At 40.3% G+C, this 21962-nt stretch overlaps 1 protein-coding gene across 1 annotated transcript in view; it reads right to left on the minus strand.

Moving 5' to 3' along the window:
- The window catches only part of ADAMTS2 (ADAM metallopeptidase with thrombospondin type 1 motif 2), a 470846-nt gene that overhangs the window by 126909 nt on the left and 321975 nt on the right, over positions 1-21962 (minus strand). The window contains exon 5 of the mRNA XM_069102579.1: positions 43-126. Within this exon, the coding sequence (XP_068958680.1) occupies positions 43-126 (84 nt within the window). The remainder of the gene's footprint in view (positions 1-42; positions 127-21962) is intronic.

Below are 21962 nucleotides of genomic sequence, written 5' to 3' on the forward strand. Positions count from 1 at the left end.
TGCTGGCCCTCTGATTAATGATTTAAAATCCCCATTGCTTACCTTTCCATAACTCAACAGGATTATCCGCACCAGGACGACATTGATGTGGGCTCCCAATGACTCATCGTGATAGATTTCGTTAACCTGGAAAAGAATGGAAATATTTCAGGCTGTGCCCGTTGAGGTCATGTTCATACTGGCAGAATGAGGATCCCACATGAGAGCCTGTGGAGGAGGTTAAATGCCCTGGAGACGGAAGCTTGTCCATCCCAAAGACTTATGGCTTTTCCATAACCAGAATAAATGTTCTGAACACCTGGTTATGAACTCCTGACTCTTGTGGGCAGGACACACAATGGGAATGTCTGGCTTTAGTAGCTGGAGATTAAGTTAGGATATACTAAGTCAGCTATACATCTGACCTCGTCCCCAAAGGCAGGTGTTTGGTAGACATTGGAAGAGAGGATGTTATATCTGGCCAGGGCATGGAAGGGAGGAGTGCTCGTCATGCATAGAAACTATTAAGGGTACTGTATCAGTTCTCTTCTTTAAATAATTCAGTTAAAAACAGTAACAGCAATAATAATGATAACAGCTCACATGTGAAGAATACACTTTGTTTTGTGGCTGTTCATTTTTTTCATTCATGTATGACTCTGTGACCCCACCTGGGGTTTTCTTGGCGGAGATACTGGAGTGGTTTGCCATTTCCTTTTCCAGATCATTTTATAGATGAGGAACTATGGAAAAGAGTTAAGTGACTTGCCCAGGATCACATAGCTAGTAAATGTATGAGGCCAGATTTGAACTCAGGAAGATGAGTCTTCCTGACTCCAAGCCCAGCGCTCTATCCACTGTGCCGCCTAGATTAGCCCTTACTCTGTTTTACAAAGTGCTTTATGTACATTACCTCCATTAATCTTCATATTAACCCTGGGAAGGATGTAATACAAGTTTTATTGTCCCCATCTTATAGATGAGGAAACTGAGGCCCAGATGGGTTAAATGATTTATCCATAGGAATATGAATGAAGTCCAATGACTCAACCTACACCAGAGTTTAAAGCGCTAACAAGCTCTTTAATCATTTATGTTAACTCAGGGAAATTCTTTTGGCACTTGTAACATGGTTACCTCACTTTTCCCCTTTTTCCCCTTCTCTTATTTTTGCCAGCTGGGGCAGGGAGCTAAGGAAGGCAAACTGGGGCCTTTCCTATGATAAGATGTAATCACACAATTAGAAGTTGGTCACTGGAGCCTTGGTAGTTCACTGCCCAAGGAGTTGGAGATGGGCAGTGCATAGGCAGCCCACACTGGGGGACCCTTCAGAAATCCTTAAGATAGCCTAGTATCTGACAGGCAGTTTTGGCCTGTAATAGGTGGAAATAGCAGGGTATGGAGTCAGCTTCTAGTATGGGACTTCACAAGGAGAGGGAAAGGAGATGGGGAGGAAGACAGAACAAAGAGATGGAGGCAGAAGCCAGTGAGTGCAGCAGATAATAGAAGCTGAATTCAGCTCTGGACCTAGATCCCTATCCCAGCATTGGGCTACAAAAAAGAGCAGGAAGGCGTATCAGGACCAGTCACCCCACCTAAAACCACAGAAAACAGTAGTTGTAGCATTCAGATTAAACAGGGGACAAGACTTAGCATGTCCTGGCTACCCCATCCAAGAGTGTGGCAGAGCTCAGAGCTTGGTCCTGGGACAAAGTCTCAGTCTAGAAACTAAAATTGCTGCTATGAGTAAATAGAAGAAAACTCTGAATACAGTGAAGAATTATTATGGGTTAAGAGAAGACCAAGAGATTAAAACAGGAGAAAAGGTTCACTCCACAATAAATAAGTAGAATCTGGAAGAAGTTGGGGGGAGTGGGGTGGTGAGGGAAGGGAGAAGAATGACTTGACTGTGAGGACCCCAAGAATTGATGGAAGAAATGAAACAAGAAATTTAAAAATTGAAATTAAACTCATTAGGGAAAAAAATTGAAGGAGCATAAATGGTTTAGAATAGAAGAGAAAGAGGGAGGGGAATAAATATTCACATAGTGTCTATTATGTATCAGGGATTGTGCTAAGTGTTTTACAAATATTATCTCATTTGAACCTCATAACCCTGTGAGGGAGGTGCTGTTATTATTCCCAAGTTGAGGGAAGAAACTGAAGTAAATAGGGGGAAAGTGGCTTGCCCAGGGTCACACAACTAGTATCTGAGACCACACTGAAACTCAGAACTTCCTGATTCCAGGCCCAGTACTCGGTCCATTGCACAGAAAAGTTTATAGTGCACAGAGTAGTAGCCCCCCTGAAAAACAGAATGGAACAAACATAATTCAAAGACTCCACAAAATAAGAAATATTAGAACAAAATAGAAAGACTGGAAAATTAGAAAAACATATGAAGTCAAAAACAGTTTATGTGGAAAACAGGTCAGAGAGAGTATTGTGGATTAGGCCTAACTCAGGACAGTCCAGTGATTCCGGCTCAGAATTAGAATGCAATGAAATACTCATGTTCCATAAAAATGTGATAAAAGCAACTTTACTTGAGATTTAAAACTATACAATTCAAATAAAATGCTATGTTCTTTCACCTCTGAACTCCCCACAGCATCAGCCATGCTAGATCAGAAAGGCATTTCTGAAAGGCAATTGGAATTCCACTGAAACCTCCAACACAAACTCCCCATAAAAGGGGAGGTAGGACCTTTTATGTCTCAGGCAGCAAGGAAGCCAAACAATGAAGACCTTGAGAATGGCTTCCTTTAAAGTAAAATCAGCCCAACTTACATAAAAGAGGCAAAATTCTTACCACAGAGAGATAACTTAAAAATCATCAAACTCCTTGAAACCCATAACCAAACAAAAAATGTGGGTACCATATTTCAAGACATTATAAAATAAAACTGCTATTAGAATATAAAATATAAATCTTGTGTATGATATAGACATAAATTATAAATCTGTAAATTTAAACTTATAAATATAATTTATAAATATAAAATGCAGAATGTAAAAAACTGCTTAGTACAGTCAGAGAGTAAAATGAAAATAGAAAGAATCTAACAGTTACCTTCTGAAATAAACTTTACATTGAAAATATCCAGGGATAAAAGAGTTAAAATCAAGAGCTTTTAAATCAGAAAAACAAACAAACCCATAACAACATAACACACAGAAAACAAGAAACAGACAGGATTACATAAAACTCTGCACCAACTACTATGAAAGAGAGGAAATCTTGGAATATGACATCACAAGGCAAAAGAAAAATACAATCGGCTGAGTATACTACTAAAAGAAAAAAAATGGATCTTTAATAAAATAGAGAATTTTCAAGTATCCTTTCCTGAAAAGCTGGGTAGAATATATGAAGTAAAAACATAGGACACCAAAAAGCAAAGGACTAGAAATAAAATGGGTGCCTATCAATTGGGGAATGGCTGAACAAATCATGGTATATGCATGTAAGGGAATATTATTGCACCATAATGAATGACAAAAGGGAATGACTTAGAGAAAGCACTTGTATGAACTGGTACAGAGTAGTCATTAAGTAATCTGGTTTGCTTGGCTATCCTTACTTATAAGTGAGGGTTTCTAACTGTGGGGAAGAGGAATGGGGAATGAGAGCTGGTGGGTGGTGGTAGTAATGCAAAAGAAGAAAAGAATATCAATGAAATATTTAATGAAGGAGCAGAAGGAAGTTCAGAAGGAGACACAGATAACCAGGGAAGTTTTGTTACTGTCATGTTAAATTTAATATACACTTAAAATAATAATAATAAATAACTAAATATACTTAAAATAAAAATAATTTAAACATGTAATAGAAGTTCATAGTTTTATATATGAATCTGTCTTTTTTGTCCTTTGTATACTGAAATGTTCACATTTGTTGGCGTTTATCAAGGTCATTTTAAAAAAGCAAATAGGGATCGGGGCTGGACCTATGATTTCACTGATGTAAAGAGGGAGCTCCCAGTGAGGACACTCCTTCTCTCAAGCAGGCTGGCTCCTTTTATACAACTTACAGTCTTAGAGATTGGCCTAGAGCATTTAGGGGTTAAGTAACTTGCCCAGGGTCACAAGGCACTATCTGTCAGAGGAAGTATTTGAAACCAGATGTTGCCTCATATTTTCATTTATTACATTCATTTATTATAGTATGCTGTCTCTCATGGGAAAAGAAAAAGAACCTCTTAAAATGATCTGTAATTCCTTTTTTATTCCTATCAGGAAGCACTGACAAGTAATGAGCTGGTCTGTTTGGTGGTTACTCTCTACAATCCTTCCCTCTGCTGACTGTTTCCTTGGATGAGATGGACCTTAATTTGATTATGAGTACCATGCAAGACCAACCATGTGACAGATTGAGCAATTAGGGAAAAACAACACTTAGAAGACAAAGGGACTTTGCTATCATACACAGACTTTTCTAAGAATTGACCCAGAGTTGATGTGGGGATGGATATGCAGGAAAGCACATGGATGTTATAGCTAAAAAATGATCAGAATGGAGCAATAACATGTGTATTGCTTTGAGGTTTACAAAGCACTTTACCAATTGTCACCACTTGACCTTTCAACAACCCTATGAGGAAAGCAGAGCTGAGATTGTTGAAGACGGGGCAGGTAGGTGGCACAATGGATATAGCGCTGGGTCTAAAGTCAGGAAGACTCATCTTCCTGAGTTCAAATCTGGCCTCAGACACTTACTAGTTGTGTGACCCTGGCCAAGTGCCTTAACCTTGATTGCCTCAGTTCCCTCATCTGTAAAATGGCAAACCACTCCAGTATCTTTGCCAAGAAAACCCCATGGACAGTATTGGTGTGCTATGGTCTACAGGGTCATGAAGAATTGGACACAGCTGGACAGCAAGAACAATCCATATAATAATCAAAATGGAAGTTGTTGGTGCAAACAAATAGCTAGAAATAACAACAGAGGTGTAAGTAGGAAGCTAATCAATGAATTCAGCATTTATTTTTCTCTTCTCTGTGAATGCCACATCTTTAGCCCTTCACATTCTTTTCATTTATTCATCCATTCAACAATCACTTAGATGTGAATAAAAGATGAATAAGAAATGGTCCCTGCAATCAGAGAACTTAGTCTAATGGGGGAGATAAGAGATGTCCATAAATAACTCTATAATATCAGACAGAATATGTTAAGTAAATAAAAAGGGACAAAGGAAATGTATTGAGAAGTTCAGTGAGAGGAGAAATCACATCTGGCTTGGAGAATCAGTAAAGACTTCCTAGAGGAAGTAATATTTGTGTTGGGCTTTGAAGGATGAATAAGATTTCAGAAGAAATCATTTCAGGAAGGAGAATTGGAAACAAAGGACACAGCATTGGGTTATGTATCATAAAGGCAAGAAACCACAAGGCATGTTCATGGAAGAGGGAATCCAGTTAGGCTGGAGAGCAGAGCACATTCAGGGGTCATAAGGACAGATATGGGGTGGAAAGGCTAGGTGAGTTAGACATGGAAAGCTTTGAATGCTGAGTTAAGAAGTACAAACTTTATGCTCTAGGCCAGTGGGAGTCCCTCGAAGGCTTTAAAACAGAGAAGGGGCAGGGTCAGAACTCTGCTGAAGAAAGATTCTTAAAGGGTCCAATGAAACCAGGAACAAAGAGGAAGAGAGCCCTTAGGAGGCCAGGAATTTGGGCAAGAGTTGGTAAGGGCTTGAAATATATTGTGGAAGAGAAGATGGAGTAAGCATTTATTAAGTGTGCCAGGCACTGCACTAAAAGCGTTACAAACACCATCTCCTTTGATCCTCACAACCAGGGGAGATAGGGGCTGTCCCCATGTATCTAAGATCACACTAGAACTCAGGTCTTCCTGATTCCAGGCCCAGTGCTCTATCTACTGCATGGCATGATGTGATAGAAAGATCAATGCCCTTGACGTCAGGAGATTCAGGTTCAAATCCCAATTCTGCCACTGATTACATAACCTTGGATAAGTCTGATCATTAGATTCCTCATCTGTAAATGGAGTTGAAATAGATGATCTCCAAGGTTCCTTCCCAATATAACATTATGATCACAGATCTAGAACAGAAAAGACAATTTAGATGTCACTTTGTCTAACTTCTTCATTCCACAGATGAGGAAACTGAGGCCAAGAGAGGTTACATGACTTGTCTAAGATCACACATGTATCTAATGGGGGGGCTGCACAATGAGAGCCCAGTCCTTCTGGCATGCAGAATAAATACTTGCTGCCAATCCATGGGGAGGTGTGGTGAGCTTCTTTACAGAAAACAACAGAAGAGCCTTTCTCCTTTGCTTATATGAACATGTACATGTATTATCTATTTCCTGGGTTTGTAGAGATGATGTAAGAAGCCTTTCCATTGGCTACTGAGTGTGCATGTAAGAGGTCCAAAGAGATGAAATACCTTTTACCAGGTAACATTTGGGGCACGAGCTACTGTGGTCCCCTAGAAGAAAGAGAGGCCCTGGGCCTCTCTCCCACCTGGTCACAACATGGCCACTCTTTCTTCTCTCCCTGTGTGTTCGTCCTTTCCTTATTTTAGGTAAAGGAGAATCAGAGATGGAAGAGACCATGTTATGGCTCATAAGTTCCAAAAGGTTAGAAGAGTCTTCTGAGGTACCATAAATGGAGCTGCCAGAGCTTGCATGAGGACTGGGTTCTCATTGGCCAGTGGCCCGCATTACACATGCACACACATATGTATTATGGATGTGTGATTTAATAACTGCTCTATTTGAATAACCTTTTGCACTTCTGTAAATTTCTAAACTTGCATGCAAACCCTCATTATCTGCACCCTTTTCTAGCTCCTGCAATTTTGTCTTGATGTCCATTTCTAGCACCCACCTGTCATTTCCCTTTCTAGTCCTGATTTCCACCTATTTCTGAGCACAAGAATATATCCTTAGGGCTTATTTACAAGGGAAAAGGGAATATACAAATTTGGCAATTATATGCCAGGGTACAGTAATGAGAAATGTGGATGTAAGACATTTACCCAATTCCAGACAGAGCTGTGCCCACGCTTTCTAACCTAAGCCTTAGCTAGAGTTCCCTAGATTTCTCCTGGCACCTGGCAAATCTGTCCATGCTGGTATAGGCACATGCTGCCTGGTTCAAGAGAAGAAGGGAATCTTCACTCCCAGAATCTTCACCTCTCTCCTCTTCTCTACTGTACTGACTTAAGATTTTGACAAGCTGGTTCTCTGGAATAAGGCTGCTTCCTCTGCCAGTTTGTCCAAACCCAGTCTTATCCAGCCTATTTGGAAGACTCCTGATGGAATGGTAAGTTTGTTAAATGTTCCGCCTATATTCACTACTTCATCACCTAGCTAGGAGAGATTCTTTGGATTGGTAGAGAGACAATAGGCCTTGATGTCAGAGAGAGCAAGGTTCAAGTTCTTTTTTTGATATATACTGTGTGACCCTGGGCAAAGAGTTTCTTCAACTTGAATTCTACGAACCAATTAAATTACAGATCTGTTCCAAAGTCTGCTTACAAGGACATATGAAGGGCTTAATAAGAATATTCCTCTTCACTTCAAAAATCAGCCTATCAACTCAGTAAGCATTTATTAAGCATTTATTTTATGCCAGGCACTATGCTTAATGCTAGGGATACAAAGAAAGTCATAAAACAGTCCCTTCCCTCAAAGAGCTTCCATTCTGAAAGGGGAGACGACATGCAAAATAACTATGTACACACAGCATAGAAACTAAGTGGAAGGTAATATCTGAGGGAAGGCACTAGCAATTTGGTAGCGGAAGGGGCTTGGGAAGAGAAGGGGGGACCAGAGAAAACATTCTCTAAAAGATGGAGTTAGAGCTGGGTCTTGGGAAATTAAGAGGTGGAGGTAAAGGGGGCAGAGAATCCCAGGCATGGGGAATAGCCAGTACAAAAAAAGTGAAAATGGGAGATGTGTGTTGATAAATTATAGGCAGGCTAGTGTAGCAAGATCATTGTAGAGTAAGTGCAGGCTACCGTACTTAGTCTAAAGGGTACATAAGAAGCTTGGAAAGGTAGAAAGGGGCCAGGCTATGAAAAAAAATCAAAATAATTCAACCAATATGTCACCCTCAAAGCCACAGATGATCCCTTTTCTTTTTTGGGGGGGGGAGAGGAGAAGGCAAGGCAATCGGGGTTAAGTGACTTGCCCAAGGTCGCAAAGCTAGTTAAGTGTCAAGTGTCTGAGGCCAGATTTGAACTCAGGTCCTCCTGACTTCAGGGCTGGTGCTTTACTCATGTGTCACCTAGATGCCCCAAGATGATCCTTTTTCTTACAAAGGTAGAAATGAGGAGAGAACAGTTCGGGGGTATGGAAAAGTATCAGCAAAGACACAGAGGCAAGATACCATGAGATGTGTATACAGGGGACAATTAGTACTAGTTGGGCACAGTGGAGAGAGCATCAGGCCTAGACTCATCTTCATGAGTTCAAATCTGGCCTCTACTGTGTGCCCTGGGTAAGTCACTTACCCCTGTTTGCCTGTTTCCTCATCTGTAAAATGAGTTGGAGAAAGAAATGGCAAATCACTCCAATATCTTTGCCAAGAAAACCCCAAATGGAGTCATGAAGAGTCAAATAAGACTGAAAATGAACAAGAAGAACACTACTGTGTACCTGATCTCTGAACCTGTTTCTGACCAACCCTTGCTACATATCACAAAACTGGCCTAGAGGCAACATGGAGACATGAAGGAGATGAAGTGGGGTGGGTGGAGTCTTGTAAAAATGTGCAGGTAACCAAAAGAGGATTCTGAAGCTCTGTTAGCATCAGAGAGGGGAAACAAAGAAGGGATGGACCCACTGCTTGGCCTAATGGCACCATATAGAGAGAAGACAGGGGGCTGCTTAGTTTCTATCTCTGTCAAAGAGAATAGTTTTAGATTAGAAAGGGTAGAACAAAGAAGGAGCTGGAATAAAAAGTTGGTGAGGGAACTGGTCCAGGGATATTACACCTCAAACTCTTCCCCTCTCCCCCCAAAAATGTATAGACATGACTGCAAAATCATTGTCTTTAATCTCTGAGGAATTGTAGAAAATGGGAGAGGGGACACAAAGCTGGAAATTAGTGAATTGTTTCCTGATTTTCAAAAGGGGAAGAGAGTCAATCCTACAAATGATAGGTCAGTGAATTGGATGTTTGTTTTGAGAAAAATTTAGAAAAGATTATGAAATGAATAGTTTATAAACATTTAGAAAGATAAACAGATATCACTTTAAGCCAGCATTGGCTTCACTAAGATGAAGTCATGCCATACCAAATTGATTTGCTTTTTTTTTTTGACAGGTTTATGAGACTGGAGGAATATGGAATGTTGTAGAAATAGCAAACCTGGATTTAATAAAGGCATTTGATAGAGTCTATCATAATATTCTTGTGGACCAGATAGACGTGTGTGGGCTGGATGATAATATGTTTAGGCAGATTCAGAGATAACTGAAGGGCCATGCCCAAAGGTGCTGGTGTGAATTGATGTTAGTCATCAATAACCAACTGGGAGGGACTAAGTGGTCTGGAGAGGGAGGATTAAAAATAAAGTCACATGAGAATCTGCTGAAGGAAAGAGGAATGTCTAGTCTGAAGATTTCAGGGTGGAAGTTGGGGGACATGAAAGTTATCTTCAAATATGCAAAGGGATGTCATGTGAAAGAGGAATCCAAATTATTCTGCTTGACCCAAGTGAGCAATTCTAGAAGAAATAATCGGAAATTATGGTGAGGTAGATTTCAGCTCAGCACATGGAAGAAAGCTCTTCCAATGTCGGAACAGTTAGAGCTGTTCCCAAATGGGCAATGGGCTAAGTAGTTTGGGAGTGAGCTCCTTGTCACTGGACATATCTGAGGATTTTTCTAGCTCTGAGACTCTGAGATCTCTTGAAATGCAAAGTTTCTAAATACACACAGAGCTGAGTGTTTTAACGGGATGCGAGATACAAACAAACTGAACTTTAGTTCCCAGAGCTTTTCAGCACTTTCCATGAGTAAACCTGCTCATTTCAACAGCAGCAGAATAATGCAGGTCCTTCTTTGTTGTTCATGCCAAATTTGAACTTGATACCCATGTGCTGACAAAAGAGCGTCAAAGCGGAGTGCGAATGTGTGCATCACTGACAGATTAATAAACATTCCCTGCATGAACACAAAGGTACAAACACTTTTTTTCTAAAGCTGTTGGCTAATATTTTGAACAGAGTTTACGCTCCACTTGGCAATTGGAAAGAGACAGAAATATATTTCAACTGTCTTCCTGAAACAAGAAACAGTATTCTGGGGTTTTTCTAATTAAATAGTTTTGAAACTTCTTGAACAAATGCCGGGCCGCACACTAAGCCCATCCATCCCTTGGTACATTTCTCATTCCTCTGTCTGATTTTTTTTTTTATAATAGGATAAGAAGTCAGTGATGGGAAGGATTCAATATTTAAAAGGACTCTTAGAAAACCCTAGGGACTTAAGGAGGAGAAGTGATGGCTTCCATTCAATTGAAAGCCATACTTAAGCTCTGCTGTTAATTACCTGTCGGACTCAGGGCAAGTCATTCCATCTTTCTAAATCCCAGTTTCTTCATGTACCAGATGATCTCCAGGACTCTTTCTAGCTTTCATGCTCATGGTCCTGTGACCCTACTTGTGTGACCATGGGTAAGTCAATTAACCCATGTGACCTAGGACAAATCACTCCACCTTTCTGAGCCTCAATTTCCTCATCTGTAAAATGAAAGGATTGGACTTTTTCAGATTCCTTCCAACTCTGAATTTCATGGTCCTATTTAATGAATTTGACTTAACTCAATTAAATTCATTGAACATTTATGAAACTACTCCAGCACTATGCTGGGTGGTACAGATGAAAGAAAAATAATAACGCATACTCCTATAGTACTTGAAGATTTACAAAAGGTTCTCCCTCTCTGCTAAGAACCTTATAATCTGGAGGGGAGGAGAAAGTAAATGTACAGAGACAACAATATAATGTAGTAGAAAGTCTAAGGCTCACAATCAGAGCACCTGGGGTCTTCCACCTAGTCTTTGCATGACCCTGGGGAAATTGGGGCTCCCAGTTTCCTCATCTTCCAAAATGAACAGATTAGACATGATGACCTTTAGGGTCCTTTCCAGCTCTGAATCTAGAATCCTAAAGTAAGTGAGGAGAAGTATGAGCAAACTGGTGTGGGAAGGTCAAGTATGAACAGATTACTTACGGCTGGAGTGTGGGATGGGAATGTGTGTGTGTTTGGGGGAGAGGGGGCCGGCAGGGAATCAGGAAAGGATCCCAACTCAGCCAGGCCTCAAATACAGAGAAAGATTAGATTCCAGTGGGGATGATCATAGATTTAGAGTTGGTCAGAGCTGGTCTATTTCAAGCCTCCTCATTTTAAAGAGGAGAAAGCAAGGTTTAAGAAAGTTAAATAACTTGTTTGTGGCTGGATAAATAGTAAGTCAGGGAGCCAGGATCTGAACTAGGGACCCCTGATATGAGCTCAAAACCTTGTTCCACTAGACGACACTGTTAGAGGAGAACATTCCCTGATCTAACTCAATCCCACAGCTTGATGTGATCTCCCCCTTTTCTGAACTCTCATAACATCCCCATTCTTATAGGCTCATATCTCATTCTGCCCTGTCCTTAATCCAAGGACCTAAGATTTTATTGGCTTATACCTAACTCACAGTCTTAGAAAGAGGCCAAATGGTATAGAACAACAATAACTACTACTACTACTATTACTAGTACTACTACTACTACTAGTTCTACTACTACTAGTACTACTAGTACTTCTACTAGTACTACTACTTCTACTACTACTAGTACTACTACTACTTCTATTACTACTACTAGTACTACTACTTCTACTAGTACTACTACTTCTACTACTACTACTACTAGTACTACTACTTCTACTACTACTACTACTACTTCTACTACTACTACTAGTACTACTACTTCTACTACTACTAGTAGTACTACTACTAGTAGTACTACTACTACTACTTCTACTACTACTACTAGTACTACTACTTCTACTACTACTAGTAGTACTACTACTACTAGTTCTACTACTACTTCTACTACTAGTACTACTACTACTTCTACTACTACTACCACTACTACTTATCCTCACAATAACTCTGAGAGGTAGGGGCTATTATTGTCCCCGTTTTCCAAATGAGAAAACTGAGGCAAACAGAGGTTAAGTGATTTGCCCAGGGTCACACAGCTAGTAAATGTTAAAAGCAAGATTTGAATACAAGTCTTCCCGGTTCAGAGTCAAACACTCTATCCATTCTACTACATGTCATTTCTGTATTCACCCTATTAGACTGCAGACAGTAGATGTGTGCACAAAGTTATGAATAATCAATGACTTTCTCATTTAAATTTAATTAAGTGGAGAAAAGAGTTGCAGCCAAATAAACTTAAATAGAATATTTTTTGTAGTGTCTGCGCGACAAAAGGCATACCTTCCAAGGATGGTCTGCTCCCAGGATGTAATTAGCAGCCTGCCTCCTGCCTTTTCTTCCTTGACTTGGGCATGGGGGGATAACCTATTTCCATTCAGGGGCCTATATTATCTCTTAGCTGACAGCACCACCAATCAGCCCAAACTCAAACTGAGTAGGCCACCACAAATTCTGAATCTAGGCAAAGTCAATGTTTCTTTAGTCAGGGGCTTTGGAAGGAGTGAATGAGATAAAAGACTTTGCTGTGATATTAAGGTCCAGCCTGATGCAGAATATGAGGACAAATATTCACAGGATCTCTCACTGCTCCCCTATACATCTTTTGCTTCATCTAGGCTGGACCACTCCCTGTATGCTGCATATGCCTTATGCTTTTCCTCATCTATGTCATGGCTCTCCCATCACCTCCTACATCTAGAATGGCCTCCCATTCTCTTTCTAGATGGTGAAATCCTAACTGTACTTCAAAATCCAGCCTAGCTCTCACAACCTCCATGTCTCTCCCTTGATGCCTCAGTCTGGTGAGATCTTTCCCTCCTTCCTCACAGCCTGCCCTGGGTTGGGGTCATTTGTGTTTCTGTCTTGGCCTTTCTATATATCTGTATAAGATACATACTTAATACTTTTTTTGTTGAATGAATCAATGAACGGATGGTCACTGCAACAGTACAGCTGGAAAAAATACGAACATCTTTCCTAATGACATTAATTGAGTTTAATGTTGTCGTTGCTCTTCAGGCATTTTCAGTCATGTCTGTTTGTCACCCTATTCAGCATTTTCTTGATAAAGGTATTAGAGTGGTTGGCCATTTCCTTCTCCAGCTCATTTGACAGATGAGGAAACTGAGGAAAACAGGGTCAAGTAACTTGCCCAGAGTCACATAGTTAGGAAGAAGAGTCTTCCTGACTCCAGGCCCAGTAATCTATTCATTGCACCACCTGGCTGCTCCCATTGAGTTTAATACCCACTATGAGAAAGTACCATTCCATCCTGAACTTAGTTTGTCCTAAATTATAGGTAGATAAAATACCAGTTGTTACTATGGGAACCATAACTTTGGAAATCAGGCTGTCTAACTTTATGCCACCCTCAGCACCATGATTCCCAACCTTAGGGTACAGAAGGGCTTGGCATTTAATCTGTACCAGACGCACAGGCTCTCAGATCAGTGCTTCATAGATTCAGAAGGGAGCTATCATAGCACCCTTTAAAGCACATTTCACTTGTGTGTGATGCTGGATGGCTTTCTGGAGAGACACTAAAGCTGCCATGCCAAAAGCTCCCGCAGTGACTTTCTTTATACATTGAACCAGCTGGGTATGTCATAGAATCAGATTTTTTTTTGCACGTGTATGATTTTTTTTTCAGTATAGACTTGTATATTTTTCTCCTCTGAAGGTGAAAAAATCTATGTGGCTTATATTCAAACCAATACCACAATTCAGAAGGCATAATTGAAGAGCAACATGGTTGCTGCTTTTGGAGTCAGAGATCATGGATTCAGATCCTAAGTGAAAGGTGAATTATAAAGGGAAAAGACTGAGGTGGAAAGAACTATTAGGAAGTTTTTATAATAGTCCAAGTAGAAGAAGTTTCTTGGAGTTAGGATTTTAACCTAGGTCCTTTGAATTCAAATACAGTGGATTTTTGAAAAAAAAAAAATCACCATAGTAGATTGCTTTGAACACCTGGATAAAATATTTAGTCCATGTAGTCGTGTATTTTAACGTCTGATAAGCCAAGAGTCTAAGGAATAAGAAAATTCCCAGGAGAGTTACCACTGCCATATTGTTGGTCAGAAATAGGCAAAAGTCAGCGCTGTATCCTGAATTGGAGGAACCAAAGTCCAAGGTCTCCAGGTGAGCTTGAGTAGTCTAGAAAAACCTCTGTGTATTTTGGATTTAATCTTTCTCTGTCCAACAAGCTATATGTTTCCTTGTCATGCTTACTCTCTTCCTATCGGCCCCTTTACTGAATCCTTCTATAAGTGGAACATTTTAAACCAGACACTTCTAGAGTCCTAGTTGATTGATGTTTCCTTTGCTTGCAATGCCTAGTCTTAGCAATAGACATTGGCACCCGACAATCTTATTCTCCTTCCTGCTGTTCTCCCAGCCCTGTTTCTATTCTTTTCTAATGACTATGTTTTCATTCTTTGTGAACGCTTACATATTTTGAAGGAGATGAAAAACCGATCAGATCTTCCTAGGTGCAACCTCTGTCCCTCTCTATGAAACATCTGAGCAGCTCTCATCCAAGAGAGGCCCTGACCCTGAAGCACGGACCCAGGGGTGCTAGGCCATCATGTACACTTCTTATTATGTTCAGAAACCCATAGTATCCAAGAATTCCTCAAGATTTCTCTGGTTGCATTCCATCCTTGTCCCTTCCCAGTTTATATTTGGAGGTGTTTGTCTCTGTCCCAGAGTAAAGGGTTCACTGGGCCAGCTAAGTACACTTTCCTTGCTGTCCTACTTTAAACTCACTTCACCATCTCCTTCTGTACCCTGAGGTTGGGAACATGTATTTTCCTTTTAGGATATTCCTTAAAATGCTAAATAATTACTGACTCGTCTAATGCCTTTGTGAAATCTTAACAGACAATATTCAAGAGTCTTATTCTTCTCCCTCCTATGTTCCTCTCCCGGCCCTGGTTCTCTTGCTCTTCCACAAGGTGTGTGATTTCATTCTTTTTGGGGGAACATTCTGTAGTTGTTCTGCCTTTGGGAGATGGGAGGGGACTCATTTACCTAAACAATGAAAGCTCTCAGCATTCTTTCCCAGCCCTTTCTTCTCCATCACGTCCTCTCTGACCTCCTTTTGTATCACAGACCTTCAGTCTGTGTTCCAGGAAAATGAGGAAGTTTTAGATTGTGGAGTCAAAATGCCAAGGTTATAATTCAGTATTAGCTGTAAACCTTCTCTGCCCATGACCTCTATGCACTCTTGCTAGGCTTGCATCAGCTGACCCAAGACTGATGTGTCCTTACAGACAGAGTATGTTGCCACATACAAAGCTAAGCTTTAAAAAAACAAAAGGCTACTTGGACATCAAACTCTCACAGCTTAACTATTCAGGTCCCTTTGCCTTTCACTCAGTCTGAGTGTAAACTGCAGGGAAGAAGATATTACTGTTTATGGTCTAAATGGAAACCAGTCCCAAACTGACATCATGACAGAGAAGATGTAGGTTGAGACATATTATCCTCAGTCATTTTTTTCCCAAACTGTCTCTGATGATAAGTGGGGCTTCACAAGGGTTATCACTTAAATAAATATTGTTTCTTTCACCAGATCTTCCTCTGAAGCTATATGCATGGGTCCATGTTGTAGAGTGAGGCTTTTTTTTTAAACTTGTTGCTTCTTTTAACTACAAATAAGAACGGCTTACCTAAAGAATATGAACTAAGGGGTTCTATTGAAGTGGTCAAGGCTTCAATCACAAAGTACAGGAACAACATGCATGGGAGACTTGGGTCTTAGCTTACCTATGCTATGAAGCTTCCTCAGACTAATATCACTCTCTTGTTGTTTAGTCATATTTCAGTCATATCTGACTCTTCGTGACGCCATTTGGAGTTTTCTTGGCAAAGATACTGAAGTGGTTTGCCATTTCCTTCTCTAGCTTATTTTACAGATGAGAAAACTGAGGCAATCAGGGCTAAATGATTTGTCCAGGGTCAAACAGCTATTTAGTATCTGAGGCCAGATACTATCCACTATGCTACCTAGCTGTGCAGTCTGGTTATTCCAAGTCAGCAAACCCCAGCATTTTAAGTGTAAACATGTGCTATCCACAGAGTATCTTCTGCCAGAATCTACTTTTTATGACTCACCATGGCTTAAAAGTAACTTTTTAAGAAAGAGGTTTTTTCCTCCCAAAAAAACCCTCAAAAACTTTATTTGTTATGTTCTAGCTTATACTTTCCTTCCAGTAAAATGTCATAAAGTAATAATCTTTTAAACTATTCTATGCCAGGTGGCTTTGGGGTCATGACAGCTAATGTGAGATGGCTGTTAAGGGGATTCAGCTATATGATGTGAGTCCCAAATCCAGTCAATCAATTCTAGTCCTCATACTGGGACCACCTCAGTTGTGTGTTGGAAGGTTCCTTCTCTTTAGACCTCACTTTCCCCTTTTGTACATGAAGGGGTTTGGGCCAGATGGGCTTCTAAAAGCCTTCCCAGTTTTGACAGTCTATGATTCTAAGCAGGGCTGTCACTGGTGCCATAATCTTAACTTATTAATGGTTACTAAGGGAGGAATAGGCTGGATAACTCAAATTCCTGAAGAAGTAAAAAACATTACAGCCACTTTCCACCATTTCTCCCCACATTTCTGCCCTCTAAGAAGAGGCAGCGTCCCCCTCCACAAAGTTTCTGGGCTTCCCATGGAGTAGCTGTCATAGATGTCAACCTGAGTTCATGAAGGCTAAGGCAGAAGACTACCTGATATCCAAGCACTGACAGGTCAGTCCTACTATTTTAGAAAGTCTTGGGATAAGACAGTGATGGCCTGAATGTCTATCAGCGGATCATGAGACTAGCTAAATATGAACAAAAGGGGTTGATTATTAGAAAGATGACAACCAGGTAGGTTTTTTTTGGGGGGGGGTAATATAGGGGGAGGATATTTGGCCACAGCAATTCATGAAACTGTCTTGCACTACATTCTACATTAGTGGAGGTAGTGTCTATACCCATGGCTCTTTTGAAGTAAATATATTCTGCCAGAAGCATTAGAAAACTCAGTCTTGGATAGACCTAGGAATACAAATTACTGGGGAGAGGACTTCCAGTGTGACAAGAACTGATAGGGAAAATTAGAAAGCAATCTGAAAGAAATTATGTTTAGAAGAACATTTTACACCATATACCACAATAAGGTCCAAATGGTTACCTGACTGCAATACAAAAGATCACATCATTTTTTAAAAATGCAAGAGAACAGGCAAATGAAAATTCAAGTGACTAAAGAGAGAATTTTTAATTGAACAGAAATAAGAAGTGATCACAAAAGACAGAAAACACTATTATATAAATTTTAAAAGTCTTTCATGAACAAAATTAATGATAAAATAGATGGCAGAATAAGATAAGAAAATGTAGAGTGGGGGAAAAATTTTGTGAAATATCACTGATATCCAAGATAGGAAACTGATAAACATATTGATCAAGAACTATTCCCTAATAGGCATGTAGTCAAAGAAGATGGTCAGTTTTCTAAAGAAGTACTGCAAATTAACAAAATGAAAACATTCTCCAAATCACTAATAATAAGAGAAATGCAAATTAAAACAAATCAGGTCTCACATCACACCTTGCAAATTCACGAAGATGAACAAAAAATGGAAACAGTCAATGCTGGAGGGGCTGTGAGAAGTCAGGAACAATAATACACTGCTGCTGGAGATGTAAATTTACTGGTTTTGGACCCAAGGTCTCCTAACTCCAAGCTTGGTGTTCTTTCCACTTCAAATTTTACAATACACATATTAGACATTCAGCAAATGTTTATTGACAAATTCTATCACCTGAGCCCAATCAGTCACCAAACACTCATTATGCAAGACCCTGTGGATATAAACAGCAAATTGGGAATCATACCTTCCCCCCCCCCCCCAAGGTCTGATACTGACTTTGTCTGTGTCTCTGTATGAGTTATCTGACCTCTGTGGGTTGAAGTTTCCCCATATATAAAATGCCTTCTTCATAGGTATTCTGAAGTCAGGAGCCCAGAGGAATTTAGTATGGGCATCAACACAGTATTGACGTTGCTCCCCTTAAACTCTTCAGTATCCCCAGATAGATCTTGATTCTATCATTCAATGGTCTACCTATCCCTCCTACCTTTGTGCCATTCATGAATTTGATAATTATTCCATTTGTAACTTTATCCAAGTGGATAGAGGAACAGATATTAACCAGATCTATGATTTCATTGCTATAAAGAACTGCTGATGAGAAGACTCTGATGACCAAAGCAGTATAACTTAAATTCTTCCAGAATCTTATAGAATTGTCTGGGGTATTGACTTGTCCAGATTTCCACTATGCTGCACTATCTCAATTATACTATATCAAAACTAATAAGGCTAAACATGATGCCCCCAAGGACAGATCCCTATAGTATCCCACTTGAGACCTTTCTTCAGGCTGACAAGGATCTTTTTACTAAACAACATTCTTTGGCTATGGCTTACAACCAGCTGCAAAGCCATAGTCACCATGCTTCCAAGATAAATCACAGTGGTTCATTGATCATGTCAGTTAAGTTCTTTCAATATACTGGGATACCTGATTGACATGGTTAAACATATAACATGGTTAACATGGTTAAAACCATTAAATTTCAACTCCTGAAAAATCTTTCCAGCTGTGAAATACCTCTCCTTGTCAACAGGGTTTTGTTTTAGCTACAGGATGTGCCGATCTTTCTAAGTGTTCATCTGTCACTTTCATGAGCCTGAATTAGGCACCAGCTGCTGGGTGCAATCAAAGTGTCTATAAGGAATGAGGACATCCCACCCTTTCCTAAGCATCTGGGATTCTGGGATCTCAGTTGGAAGAACATCAGTTCCCAACATCCACAGCTGCCAAAGGACAATGAGTCTGCACACTGGAATAAATCAAGGAAAAGGTTTCCTTCAATCTAGAAGTTAGTGAGGAAGATATTCTGGCAAGTTTTACCACTGACAAAGACTAAAACAAGCATGTATTGCACATTCCTTTCATCTCCTCAGTGGACAGAATGTATTAAAGAGACCCCAAAGCATCCAGGCACCAACTCTGGATTCACTAGGCCTGGTCAGTTCTTGCCTATGCAATGTAGCTGCTAGCCTCCTGACTTACTGTTTTGTTGATTGTTTACCAGGGGTGGGTGGGGTACCTGTGGTCTTGAGGTCACATGTGGCCCTTTAGGTCCTCAAGTGTGGCTCATTGACTAAATCTACACTTCACAGAACAAATCCCCTTAATAAAAAGATTTGTTCTATAAAACTTAGACTCAGTCAAAAGGTTGCACCTAAGGATCTAGAAGGTCACATGTGGCCTCAAGATCAAAGGTTTCCCCACCCCAACTCTCTAGACTTAAGAAAGTGGTGAAGAAAATACTAATAATGCAGATTAAATGTAAAAGTGTGTCATGCATTTTTTTTCAGAGAGCCATATGTTAAACATTTACCAGCAGAATCCTACCTCTCTATCTTAATAGAATGTAAGCTTCTTGAGGGAAGGGACTATTTCATCTTTGTTTTTGTATCCCTAGAGCCTACTGCAGTACCTGGAACATAGTAATTGCTTAATAAATATTTGTTGATTAATTATTCATCTGTACATTTTCCAGGGTCTTGCATATAATCTTATCCCATTTGTATAGTGTTTTAAAAGCTTATAAGGCTCTTATTTCATACTTGTGTGGTTGGTCTTGAAAGTATTATTTTCTTTTTATGATGAAGTGCTGAAGTTCAGGGAGATTTGATATGCTTATGGTGGTGGGGAAACAGCTTATAAGAATCAGGACCAAGACTCAAATTATGTCTTCTGACTTTAAGATGAGTGTACTTACTTCTCATTTGGGAAAGACATTGAATGAATGAATGAGGAATGTATGAATGAGGAAATGAATCTACCCATCAATTAGTCACTCAATTCTGGTTGATCCCAATAGATCTAGATATGCAAGGTTATAGAATATCATCAATTTGATAGATTGGTTGGAACTAGGTTATGAAAGGCTTTCCATGCCAAACAAAGAGGAGTGTATCTGATCCAGAGGTAGACAATAGCCAATGGAATTTATTAAAGAGGTGAGTGACATGACTAGATGTGTGTTTTAGGAAAATCACTTTGGCAGCTGATTGGATGATATATTGGAGAGGAAATAGACTTGAGGCAAGGAGACAAATTAGGATTCTATTGCAAGAGTAAGAGGCTGTAAGAGCTTGAACTAGGGTGATGCCCATGTGAGAAAAGAGAAAGAAAAAGATGTGAGAGATGTTACCAGGACTTTGCAAGTGATTAGATATGTGGATGGAGGTGACTGAGGATACTGAGGATGACCCTGAGATTGTGAACCTGGATGACTGAAAAGATGGCGGTCCTGAAGAGAAAACAGTAGAGTTCAGAAGAGCACTTTGGGGCTGGGGGTGGGGAAAGGAAGGAATTCTGTTTTGGACATGTGGAGGTTGAGATGCCTAATAACACATGGTCCCTGCCCCTGGGGAGCCTTATTGTATTAAGGAAAACAGGAGAGAAATGTAAATAACTACAGTTTAAGGAGAATGAGATATGGGTCAAGAGGATACAAAACACTGAGGGGACTAGAGGAAAAAGAGATCACTTCTAGTAGGGGTGACAGTGAAGGTTTTATAGAAGACACGGCATTTGATCTAGGCCTTGAGAGGTACAGAATTAATGGTGCTACAAGTACAGAGAGTGATGTGACAAAAGGGATAGAGGAGGGAAACTGAGGGATACATTAGTGCAAGGGTGGGGAACCTGCAGCCTTGAGACCACATGTGGTGCTCTAGGTTCTCAAGTGTGGCCATCTGACTGACTCCAAACTTCACAGTGAAGGGGTCACACTTGAGGACCTAGAGGGCCACATGTGGCCTCACAAAGTTGCAGGTTCCCCATCCCCACATTAGTGGAATAATAAGAAGCTTCTTTTGGCTAGAGTATAGGGTTTGTTAGATCGGGGATCTTAATAGCTAAAGAGCTAGATAGGAGGACAAATGTCCTAATTCTCTGGCCATTCTGCCAACAGTCATGCCACCCTGAATGTACCCTCTGTGCTCTCATCCCCTGCCTCTTCCAGTCTACAACCATAATCAAATTCACTATCACTCTAATCCTCAATGGCTCTGCTCACCACACCGTCTCTGTCATCTATCGTTTGCCTAGCTACCCAAACATATAACCTTCTAGGTCTAACCATGCCACTCCCTTGCTTACAAATCTCCTTTAGCTACTTGCTAAGTGGCTCCCTATTGCTCCTACAGTAAAATGCAAACTCCTGAGCCTGCCACTGATGAGCCTTCACAATCTGGCTCCAACCTTTTTTGACCTTATACCTCTTCAAGCACCCTATGTACCATTTAAAGTACTATTTCATGGTAGCTATTTCATGATTCTGTCTAGTCTTCTCGAGCTTCCTTGAGCTTTTGCTTCTACCCTTAATTCCCATATGCAGGATACATACTTTCCTTATCTCTATCTGTTGACATTCTTCTTCTTCTTTTTTTTTTGGAAGGCATTTGGGGTTAAGTGACTTGCCCAAGGTCACACGGCTATATTTTTTTTTTTTTGTGTGTGTGTGTGTGTTAAGTGTCTGAGGCCGGATTTGACTCCAGGTCCTCCTGACTCCAGAAGCTCTTCCAGATTTCCCTCACTGAAAGTGATCTCCCCTATTCATCTGTACCTAGAATACTCAGCCAGGACTTGCCTGTTGCTATAATCACATTCTCTTTTATATCATGAGGCAGCTAGGTGGCACAGTGGAT

The sequence above is a fragment of the Petaurus breviceps genome, unplaced genomic scaffold (assembly GCF_028583685.1).
Source record: "Petaurus breviceps papuanus isolate PSGF00001 unplaced genomic scaffold, PetGlider_PUasm1.0 551, whole genome shotgun sequence".
In the NCBI taxonomy this organism is placed as follows: domain Eukaryota; kingdom Metazoa; phylum Chordata; class Mammalia; order Diprotodontia; family Petauridae; genus Petaurus; species Petaurus breviceps.